Source organism: Protomyctophum parallelum (genome assembly GCF_964188405.1).
Source record: "Protomyctophum parallelum genome assembly, chromosome: 18".
Taxonomy (NCBI): Eukaryota; Metazoa; Chordata; class Actinopteri; order Myctophiformes; family Myctophidae; genus Protomyctophum; species Protomyctophum parallelum.
This window is the reverse complement of record NC_139716.1, coordinates 34928440-34941021: the sequence shown is the minus strand read 5'-3', so window position 1 is coordinate 34941021 and position 12582 is coordinate 34928440. Positions and strand designations below refer to the sequence as shown.

General features: G+C 44.2%; 1 protein-coding gene across 2 annotated transcripts in view; it reads left to right on the top strand.

The window, feature by feature from the left end:
• The window catches only part of acox3 (acyl-CoA oxidase 3, pristanoyl), a 51886-nt gene extending 39590 nt beyond the window's left edge, over positions 1-12296 (top strand). For both annotated transcript variants that reach the window (XM_083788757.1, XM_083788758.1), the window contains 2 exons: positions 1297-1383; positions 11753-12296. In XM_083788757.1, coding sequence (XP_083644883.1) covers positions 1297-1383; positions 11753-11872 — 207 coding nt within the window. In that variant the 3' untranslated portion in view covers positions 11873-12296. The remainder of the gene's footprint in view (positions 1-1296; positions 1384-11752) is intronic.
• Positions 12297-12582: the final 286 nt, after the last annotated feature.

The window sequence follows — 12582 nt, the reverse complement described above, 5'->3', positions numbered from 1 at the left end:
GCACTGTATATTAGGCACTTGTTCCAACCTTTCATTTTCTAAGTTGGTTAAAAGCGTCTGTGTTAATAAACACCTGAATTGTAATGTATACAGAGCAGCCTGTCTGCTATACATACAACGCCCACTGTATGCACATACAAGGTACTGTACAGACGGACGAATTGGGGACGTATACAGTTCAGATTAGTACATTATACAGTATGAGAGTTATTAAGAGAAGTGTCGCTGATTAGAGGGATTATCATATCTACACGTTTCTTGGATTTCTGTCTCTTCAGATGTATTTTTGTATTCCTTTACCCATAGCTGAGTGCCAGTGGTGTAAAGTAACTAAATACATTTGCTTAAGTACTGTACTTAACAAGTACTGTACTCTGCCCAGCTGATGGGCAGACCCCTGGCTCGCCCCAGTCAAAGTGTCCATGAGCAAGACACATGAACACCCTAATGGCCTCCCCCGTCGTCTAAGCATTTCCGAAAAGAGCAGCTCACAGTACAAAGCACTTTGGAGAAAAGCACTACATCTAACTATGAATTCACCAAGTCTCTGTGTGTACGTCTGTACATCTGTAATCCACGTAACTCGAGAACCGTTAGCCCCACCGACGTCAAATTCGACACACACGTTCCACAGTACACCACCACAGGGAGTGCAGTGCCCGGTGTCGACTCGAGTCGGTCGGACCCACAGTCGTCCAGAACCACCCAAAAAGGCCTCTGACCGGGCTCTGGTTTGGGGCCCCTGCCCCCAGGGTCCATATATGGAACTGGCCTGTTCTGACCTCACAATACTCCATATTTGGGCATGCCTGACACAGAACTCCTTAAACTGGCCTGTTCTGACATCCCAACACTCCATATTTGGGCATGGCTGACACAGAACTCCATATAGGAATAGAGAGACACAGAAATCTGACATAATTCTGACGTCGGGCATAAAAGGGACACAGACATAATATCTGGGTGGGGCATGCATTTCCAACTTGCATCGTTCCAAGGAACAGGCCAATGCCCAACGGGCACCACTCTAGTACTGTAAATGAAGTCCATTTAGCGTTAACCAAATCAGGCTTTAGCCTAGCTTGGATAAAGGTGCTATATACAGTATATAAATGCTTTTCATGTGTTCTCCCCTTTTCACCCTTCTAGTTGTTCAAGTCTCAGGACTTCACAGTACATTATGTCTCTTCTCTGTCGTTCTCTTGTTCTTTTTATGCCTTTTACATGTATTTATCTTGTCTCTTGCTCTCTCTCTCTCTCTCTCTCTCTCTCCGTCTCTCCATGTCTCTCGTCCAGCTGAAGGACGACGCTGTGTCTCTAGTGGACGCGGTGGCTCCTCCGGACTTCTTCCTCAACTCTCCCATCGGCATGGCAGACGGACAGGTGAGCACCATGCGCGCACACACACGCACGCACGCACGCACACACACACACACACACACACGCGCACACACCCTCATAACATATTTGCGTTTATATTTAATTAAGTATTTCTTGAACACAAACGGTAGCAAATGCATAACATATTATTTCTCATTTCTCATTACCGAGGCTTCCAAATATATGAACACAAGCCGTTTACACTCATAACCAAGCTGTATAATAGCATGCTTAATACCATGGTAAGGAATGCCTCTTCCAGGCTGTGGTCAAATGTAACAACCCACTTCCAAAATGGTCACTTCTCTACTGTCCTCATCATCAACAACATCTGGTGTATTAAAAAAAATGTTTTCATTATTGCGCGTGAACATGGCAGTTGAGTGCTTTATTATGCATTTTGCGCGTGTGTACACACACACACACACACACACACACACACACACTCTCTCACTCTCACTCTCACTCTCACAGACACTGGCCTCGATCTGTCTGTCTATTCATTCCTCTGTTTCTCTCACTTGTTCGGTCTCTCGCTCCCTTGCATTTCAGTCTTTCTGCCTCTCTCTCTCTCTCTCTCTCTCCTCCCCCACCTCTCTCTCTCTCTCGCCCCTTTTATAGGGGTGTGTCTCATTACTGGAAGAACAACTGTGGTACTTTGGCACTCTTCTGCCTTTCTTCCAGGAACACACACACACACACAGACAGACAGACAGACAGACAGACAGACAGACAGACAGATACTCGCTCACACGCACACACGCACATACACGTACACATGCACACGCACACACACGCGCAGTCACGCACACACACACACGCACATGCGCACAGACGCACACACCTGTACAAACACACCTTCTTTGACTTTGAGCACTACAGTGATATTGTAGGATGCACTTGAGCTTTTAGTGTTTTTGAGGGGTTCTAGTCCCTTCTATATACAGCTATCGAGATGTGTTTTTGAGGGGTTCTAGTCCCTTCTATATACAGATATAGAGATGTGTTTTTGAGGGGTTCTAGTCCCTTCTATATACAGATATAGAGATGTGTTTTTGAGGGGTTCTAGTCCCTTCTATATACAGCTATAGAGATGTGTTTTTGAGGGGTTCTAGTCCCTTCTATATACAGCTATAGAGGTGTTTTTGAGGGGTTCTAGTCCCTTCTATATACAGATATAGAGATGTGTTTTTGAGGGGTTCTAGTCTCTCCTATATACAGCTATAGAGATTTCTGTCCTAACACAAACATTATATGCCATTGACAATGAATGGAGAATTTACGTCATGTGTGTCTGAGCAAATCGACATGTTACGTCATGTATGTAGATCACAAAGGCTGTGCAGGTAGATCTAAAAATATATAATTTAAATATAAAAAAGGCATCTGCCACTTGAATTTAGGCGACTGGACTTGATTGATTGACATCAATAATGGCCTGTCAGCTCAAACCCACAATGCAATATCTTTGTTTTCAAGAGTGTTGTGCACAGCATTACAAAGTTATATGCTATACCCGGCCAATGACGTATATTATGGTGTTTAAGTGGTTAATTTCTAGATAACTTCCAGGTCACAGGTCATGTGTAAATGAAACATGGGTGATGGAATGTCCACAATGCCGGTACTTTGCCTTTGAGATGTGATATTGGCCCAGTGTTGTTTTAAAAGCACTCTCTCCTCTACCTCTCTCTCGTTCTCTTTCCCTGTCTCTTTCTAACCATTTCTAAATGTCTCTTTCTGCCCCCCTTTCCCCATATCTCTCTGTCTCTGTCTCTTCCTCTGTCTTCTTTCTTTCTTTCTTTCTTTCTTTCTCTCTCTCCGTCTCTCCCTGTCCCTCTCTGTCTCCCCTACCACTCTCACCCCCCCACCCCCAGCCAATCACAGCTCAGAGTACCACGTCATAGTGTTGTTGTGTTCCTAACCCATGTGAGTCAGTGAGACAGACAGACAGACAGACAGACATAGCTCTTGCCTATCGCTGTCTTCCAGTTGTTGCACCTCGAGTCGGGACGTCCCAAACACCATACAGTATGCTGTCACCATGCAGGACACACATGCACACACACACACTGCTACACAACACAGGGCTTGTTGTCTGTCCCCAAAAAGTCATGGTCTGCTGCTAGTCAGACAGCAGGTGTGTGTGTGAGAGGGAGAAGATGAGTAAGATGTAGGGTTGAAATACAGACTGTGTGTTGTGTGTGCGTGCGTGGATGTTTCAGACATCAGGTCTGAGGTTGGAGTTATGCCGATTTGTACATAGTTGCACACGACAGATCTACAAGCTCACAATGCAACTGTGTGTGTGTGTGTGTGTGTGTGTGTGTGACTTCATTCTTGTTCTCCTGAGTGTGTTTGGTCGTCTCTGGATTTAATTACTTTGACATTTTAAACACAAGCCAGATGCGCAGAGAATGTGTTCAACATCAGGAATTATACGTCCCACACCCAAGGTGTGTGTGTGTGTGTGTGTGTGTGTGTGTGTGTGTGTGTGTGTGTGTGTGTGCGTGTGTGTGTGCGTGTACACGTGTGCGTCTACACCCAAGGTGAGTGTGTGCGTGTGTGTGTGTGTGTGTGTGTGCGTCTACACCCAAGGTGAGTGTGTGCGTGTGCGTGCGTAACACTCAGGATTCGAACTCGGGTCTAACGTGTTAAAGTCCAATATCTTAAAGGACCACTTCACCACTTTTCAACCTATCTTCATATAATAGGTCCTCACTAATAATCATGAAAGAAATGGTGCAATTGTTTTCTACTCTGTCTGTGTCTCATAGCAGGGCTGTGGGCAGTTCAGAAACCGTCTTCCAGTGACATCATCGATGGGGAATACAAGCTAATAGAAACGGCAGGCTTTCTAGTCCTGAAAAGTTGCAATGCGAAAATGGAAGCCATCGTTCTCACGATAATAATGAAAATGAAAATCGAAATATTTTTGTAAAAAAATCTGCCTGGTGAAGATGTCACTGGAAGACGGTTTCTAATCTGCCCACAGCCGTCCTATGAGACACATACAAAGATTCGTGCCTATTATATGAAGATAGGTTGAAAAGTGGTGAAGTGGTCCTTTAACCACTAACTAGACCAAAGGGATATCCCTATGGACCGGGGGAGAGGCCATCAGGCTGAGGCTCTGAGCTACTCTGCTAAACTTAGCTCAGACAGATCATGTGTTAAGATAGCACTAATTGACTCCAAATTAGAATGACCAAGTAGAGCTAAAGACTGAAAAAGACTTTAATCAATGGAGCACTTTACCTATTCCCAACCTTATCTTCATATAATTGCTCGTCACTCATTAGAAGATACAGCCTAGATAGTCTTTTCAGCCATGACTCTAGTATTTAGAAGCAGGCTTAACCCTTAGACTGCCATTCCCAATTTTTTTGTTTGGGTAACAAATTGGCATATTTTTAATTCATCGTTTTAACATACAAGAAAGATCTGGTGGATTGAAGAGATGTTTTTTTTCATTGCATTCATTGCAAATCTATTCTCTCGATTCGCCACCAGATGGCGGGAAAGCATCATTATGCTGATTTTGGCTAAAATAGACGGATCTTCCTAAGTCACTTCCGGCTCAACGATCAACAACATCCTGTTGTAGTTTGACCCTAGTCAATAGCTTGGCTGGTCCGGATTGCTAAGCTAATGCTATATTTTTCATAACTAAGTCAAATTAACCTCAAATCAACCCCAAAAGATCGCAAAATATCACATTTTTTACAGCGACGCACATAGAGACGGCGCGCGTGCACGATAGCGCACGATCACGCGGATTTCGGCCGTTTTTTGGTAAATTACATCCAACATTAGTGATATTAGCGAAAAAATATTAATTTTTGATCTTTTGACCCCGCGATAACTGATATTGATTGTCATTCCGTTTTTTCCGTTAACGGGAGGTTTAGATTTTTCGATTAATTCCGTTTTTTCCGTGAATTGTAGGCCAAGGGTTAAATGTCCTACTATGAACGAATAAAATCTTTACACGCAGTGGCAGGGATCATAAATGGTACCAGTATGCTGCCCACAAATCTGTAGCCAACAACTGTGGTTGTAGCATTGCTAACCTCTAGAGCAGGGGTCTTCAACGTTTTTTCAGCCCAAGAAGGGACTCCCCTACATATTGTATTAAACTAGAATTCAAGCCTCCATTGATGCCAGAGCACAGACCAATGTCGCGCAAGGGGAGTGGAGGCACCCGGAGCGCCGTCGCGTTTGGAGGTAGTGGGAGCAGTGTTAGCGTAGCACAATGCTACGGAAGATGGGGGCGTGGAATTCGCGCAAATTTATGATTGTGCAAATTGTGTTGCAGATTAAACTTACTTTCATATATTTCACAGGTAGCTTCATAGACTTGTTTGACATTGCTGTCATCAGTGTTGGATTCATGTTTGTTTAACGTGTATTTTCAGACATGTAACCATTTTCAGCTGAATGTTCGTCTATTATGTCATGTATACAATGGGGATTGCTATAGGGTTCATGTGGTTGGTTAACCTGTAGCTGTATGTGTGAATACAAACGTCCGCCTCAGTAGGACCTGATGTAGAACAGACTGTCCCTAGAGTTCAGTCCAACACAGCCCAAACAGCGACCGGGTCACTGAGCAGTCAGTGGGCGTTATGACGATGACATTTCTGTTAGGACTCTATAAACAAGTGTCAAGAAATATTTTTGTCAAACTGGACAGACTGCCAGACTAATGACATTACTGTATGACACTAAGTCTGTGTGAAGGCTTCATTTAATGTCAGTGAGACGATAAAGAACTGTTACATTTCGAAATTCAAATTCAAAAGCAGCAGATCCACAAGCTCGAAGCGCGCCACTTAAACACACAAAAAGAGGTTTCTGCCCAACAGCAGCAATATATATACAACACATAATCAGTAAGGTTCTTCATCCAGGGAGCATGAATATAGGGACAGATTACATGCAGGACAACACAGTCAGTTGTTTTTGGAGACGTCTTGTTTGGGAGTGAAGTGTTCAGTTAGATTAGACATCCTCAGAGCTACTAAAACACACACACACACACACACACACTGAGTCACTCATAAACACACCATCGGCTTTGCTGTTGGCTTTCACTGACTACACATGCACACAGCCTTAGCTTTCCATGACCGCCCAGGATTTCTTTGGATTGCACTGTTTAGATGCAAGTGTGTGTGTGCGCACAAGGCCAGGTGCACAGGCTCCAAAACTCTAAATGATAACAGAAAGTAGAAAGAACTCACACAAACAGGAAAAAACTAACATTTCACCAAATATTTATAAAACTCCACATCACATCTGTCATTCAGTTATGTAGAAAAAAATTATAAAATGAAATTCACTCTTACCACTGTGTGCGACCCTTTACCTTTTGTTTTCATTATGTCGACCTGAGTGGATAGCGCACCAGAAGTCAGAGTGCGCTAGTTACAAGATGGTCTGCTACTCAGTCACCCGTGAAGACTCGGAGTAGAACCGCTGCTCCTTGACTTGGAAAGGAGACAGCTTAGGATGGAGGCATCGGTTCCCGTACCGCCTAAGCCTTAGGTGGTAAGGGGTGCCTCCCGAGCGTCTCACAAGGGAACTGCAGAGTCCCAGCTCCCCCAGAGTTAGTGTCGAAGTGTCCTTGAGCAAGACTCTGAATCCCCTAATTGTTTCCCGATGTGCACATTGTGCAGGGTGGTGCCTTGGATGGTTATCTCCGCCATTGGTGTGTGAATGTGTGGATTGTAATGCACAATCTATGTAAACCTGTTTCAATGTGTGTGTGAATGGGTGAATGTAATGCATAAATGCACAATAAAGCGCCTTGAAAACACTACATAGATGCACCATTTACCATTCACTGTATACAGTAGTATCTACAAAATCCTCAATTATAAGAAAATGAGCACAGAAAAAAGTGACAATGTGTTTCGGGACAGGAGGGGGGGGGGGTCTGGTTATTCCCTCCTAAGTGCCAAACAAAATTCAACCACACCTGGCTCCAATTAGCTCTTAATTAATGATTACCGTAAATCCACGTAGAGTAGGAACACCCATACAACATGTCAGAGGAGCATCAGTCGTAACCCCTCTCCATCCTCCTCTTTTTGTCAGCTTCTGCTTCCTATATGCTTCCATGATCTATGCGTATTGTATTGCCTACATATTGCACAGTCATTTGAAATGATGAAGTGCTTTTCGACGCATCAAGATAAAGCGCTGTATAAATGTTAATATTGTTATAGTCTCTCCATATTGTCTCTGTCGGGCAGAAACCTCTTATCTCCATAGTATAAAAAAAAAAAAATCCCCATGTACAGGTAAATTAGCTAATTTACTGCCAGAATAAACGCATAAATAATTCATCCCCTGCCAGTGACATACAGGCATTTCCCCCAGGAAAATAAACGGCTTTGGAAGGCTTGCGATTTCTTGATCTCCTGGATCTCTCTGTGACAGAGAGTCAAATGGTGACTCATATGTTAACGATGATCGCCATCAAGCGGTAATCACTTGAAAACACAGTTTGGACGCGTTGGTGCTCTGGGCCTTGGAAAGAACATGACATGTCAGTGGCAGTGAAGGAGTCAACGTCCTACTTGACCATATACTACAGCGTCACACAAAAGTGTCTCGACGCGTTTTGAGCTTGTAGGCCTGATGTGTTTTTCATTTACCTTTTCAATAATCCTGAAAAGTACCAGTTTTTCCACCCAACAGAGACGGTATCATATGGCCTGCCGTCTGGGCTGTAGCCAGCCCAAATTTGACATGCTATCTGGGTGTACCTACGCTAGGAGATTTACGGTACTCATTAAGGTATAATTGGAGCCAGGTCGTGTGTGCACTCCATCTTGTTGTTCTGGCACCGATGAAGCGATAATCCCCGAAGCGTTTTACGTCAATGTTTTGTTTTTTCTGGACACTGCGGACCTTTTAGTTATTTATTTGCTTGAACTCTGCACCTTTTGTCGTTAATTAGCTCAGCTGCGGAGAGAGCGAGACTGTAAATGATTTGTTTGTGTATTATTCTATGTATGGCACTCAAAGTTGACCGCCAGAGGGTGCTGGGGCTCAAATCGGTTCTGAATACATTGCTGTGGACATAAAAAAGAAAATGTATTTCCAAGGGCCGAAGGTGACTGACAGATCGGTGAGATCCAATCAGGGCATGCGCAAATCTCTGCCGCGCCTCGCCCCTATCTAGACCTTAGAGTATATATGAATAGAGAAGGCACCCAGAGAAAACCCTGAGGCGAAATGGACAAAGTGGCCGAATTTGTCATTGCAGCTCGAGCCAGCGATCACGTTCATGCAGGGCTCCAGACTAACTTTTTTCACCACCGTCCCGGAACCGTCCCAAAATACAATTTGAACCGTCCCGAAGTAAATGTATACCGTCCCGGGGGGAAAAAAGTACAAAAAAGCACCACTCAAATTGTGAAATGAATAACTGTATTCCTATTGTAATAGAAATACAATTAAGCCAAACAAATAATGTACTGTATTGAATACATGCAGTACATTATTTGTTTGGCTTCATGTTTCTTCTGTAGATACAGTGATTTAGTCAAAATGCTCCCAGATGAAAAATAGGGCTTGGTTAAAAATGTTAATCGAATTAATCAGAGGCTTTGTAATTAATTAATCTAAATTAATCATATTTTAATCGCATATCAATATTCGACCTGAGAACAGTGATATTTATTTTCAAATGGATGTTGTTATTTTGGTGTAGCCTACCAGTGAATCAATGAATAGTGACTACAGTAGCTTATAAAACTTTGGTGTAGGCTACTTGATCAAGACCAACAGATAACGTGCAGCAATGCAGGTATATTAATACTCAAATGTCTATTACATGGTTGGCATGAGAAAACAAATAAAAACAACTTTATTAGGGGGAATACTAAGACGAAGGATCAATAAATAATAATAATAAATACAATCAATAAAAACTGTGGAATGAGAGCGTTTTGGGGTGTGCATTCCACAGTGTTGGGGCAGCAATTCCAGAACAATCTGAGCATTAGAAAACATCTGTTGCTTCAGAGGATATACTTACTGTATTTAATGTCGATGCCAGCGAGTGCAGTACTTTCATCCGACGGAGCATTGGTCCGAACGACAACCTACCTCCTCCCTCACCCTAACCTCCAACCTCCCCCGGGGCAGACACCTAAACCTAACCGCAACCCTCTCCCGACCCGCAGCGCACCTCGGAGCATTGCTCCTTGCTCTGTCGGATGATAGTATGCCTCCCGATGCCAGCTAGCAAGCCTAGCATTGAAGCTAACGTTAAACGTTGGTGTAGTACTGTAGCCCCATGTCCATATGGAACCTTTCTGTGGCACACAACCATGGTTTTATGCACGCTTCCAACCGATACTTTTTCAATCTAAATGTCCCATCCACGGGGCAAAAGCAATATAATTCCTTTGATTCCGTTGGGTGAATGTATAGTGTGTGCGTTGTTGTTGCTGTTGTCTCTGACGGCACGGCAAATTCTCATGCTGCTCATCGCTGCACACGAAATGCGCATTTTCAGTGTAAAAACTCATCTCGTCCCGAAACCGTCCCGAATGAGATACATTTACGTCCCAAGTAGATATTTTACAGTCCCCGGGACGTCGGGACGCCGTTAATCTCGAGCCCTGCGTTCATGTGATTGAGGCCATGACACGTGAACGAATATTTCATACGTGAACGCGCACAAACGGCACAATGATAGTCAACGGCAGCGCGTTCATGTGTTTGAGGCAAATCCATCCCAGAATGCACTCTGTTCCTACCAGGAAGGAGGAGTGAAATCGCCTCATGTGCTTTTGAGCAACTTCATGCAAGTGGATTGGAGGAGAACTCGGGTGTCTTCTCTATTCATATATACTATATGATCTAGACCAGCCCCTACAGTGTATGGGGAGTTGCATCGTGATCCCTACCTGATTGGCCACCATGCGGCTGATTGAGAAAAGTTTGGGATTGAGGTCTTTGAGACTCTATTCAATGAAAATGGAGGGAAACGAGTCCGATGAAGACAGAGCGTCAGCAATTTGTTTGGGTGCAATAAAGCACTTCATCATTGAAGACCTACAGTACAGTGTGCGAGCGTTCTATTAGTGTTTCTATATAATATAATATTAAAATAAATCCCATTACTTATTCATTCATCACTCTTTCCTGTAAACTGTGAACACAGCGAAAACAAGACGCCCGCAAAGAGAATAATAATTGGAGCCACTGGAACACGAGGAGTCATCTTTACTCACTGGGCGGGGGGTTTGGTGGGTGTCTAAGGAGGATGAGGGGTTTGGTGGGTGTCTAGGGGGATGAGGGGTTTTGGAGGGGAGGGGGGGGGATTCTCTCAGAAGCCCCTCCATCTTCCATAAACGCCTCCCACAGTTCTCGGTGAAGTGGAGGGGGGACTAAGCCTCTGGTTAGCCACACAAACAAACAAACATTTGCTGCGTGAGCAGCGCTGTGTGCAGACGGTTCTTCTCCTTGTCGTAGCGGAGCTCACGGTCGATCATTAAGATCTGGTTTGGCTGTTGTTGCGTTGTTGTAATCGATAGAAGATGTGGAGCGTTGGTTGGTTAGCGGAGCATGACTGTCGAGGTCTGGCACGAAGTAATACTGATGCAAAAAAACAACAACCTCTCGAGGGTCTTGTTTGCACTGCAGTGTGTAACTGATAGCAGAGAGACAGACGGATGCATTACGGGCCTTACTGCATGATGTACCGTTTTGTTTATCAAAGAAACGGCTTCGGTGTGAAATTAGTAAGAAAAAAGTGGGTCACATTCACGTTTTGTGCAAGCTCTGTCGTTTGTTTTATGATTTATTTTCAGAAAGGGAGAAGCATTAACCCCTTTTGACCTGAGATCAGATTCTAAAAATGTCTTCTACATCCTGACCGTTTTCTGAAAAAGCTATGTTTCTATGTCAGTGGTTCTTCGATTTTCCCAAAATAGCAGACCTACAAGCTCGTAGCGCACCACTCGGTGGCGCGCTATATGAGCTTGTAGATCTGATATTTTTCAATAGCTAAAGCACAACATAATGCTAAGACCAAAACTGGTTCCCGCCCAAAATGGGTTAAAACATTGAATACGTCAAATATATCAAAGAGAACAAAGAAATGATAATGAAGATATCTACTTTTGTGTATATACACAGGTAATAAGACCAGCATATACCGGTGTATGTACATGAGGTTAAACATAAGGTGCGAAAGTGGACCAGGAAAATGGTCCTCACAATGTAAAATTGTCCAAATCTGCTTTAGCCTACATGTGGGGACATTTGAGTCGTAACTTGTGACTGTAACATTGTCCTTGTGTGTGTGTGTGTGTGTGTGTGTGTGTGTGTGTGTGTCCTGTTGCAGCTCTACCAGAACCTGTGGTCCACGGTGATGCAGGGCAACAAGGTTCTGGAGCGTCCGTCTTGGTGGAAGGACTTCTGCTTCGACAAGCCTGAGGTCGGATCCCTGCACGCCAAACTGTAGAACACAGAACCCCCCCCTGAGGTACCTGAATCCCTGCCAGTAGAACCCACAACCCCCTGAGGTTCGGATCCCTCCACGCCAAACTGTAGAACCCACAACGCAGGCGTCCGGACCCTATACCGTCCAGTCCAAAATCACCAGTTAGCTATTGTATGAACTGAAGGGACACGTTGATGGAATAGACGAGGGACATTGAGCCAAATGTGGACCAGTGGTTCTCAAACGGCTTTAGAGCTACAATCCAGATCTTATGTTAATGAATAAAATGATATTTTAGCCAATCTAATTAACCACTCATGTACAGTAGAGATGAAACAATATGCCACCCGGCTGATATTTGCCTCGTTGACTGGCACTGGCATAATCACACTGATTATGATGATTATGATGATTATTCTGTAGTTTGAAGCCCAAACCACACCAGCTGCAACTCCTTGGGACAAAACCGTTTTAAGGTCAACCACACCAATGCAACTAATGAGCTGCATTGGTGTGGTTGACCTAGAACTGTTTTGTCCCAAGGACAAAACTGTTTTAGGGCAACGGTTTTGTCCCAAGGAGTTGCAGCTGGTGTGGTTTGGGTTTAGCTGCGATGCGTGCATTCTGCACTGGCTCTGTTGGTGTGTTGGATATATTAAAAATCGGGGGGGGGGGGGGGGGGGGGGGGGGCGGACGCGCGGGGATTTAACAGGGGCGGGTGGAGCTGCCGC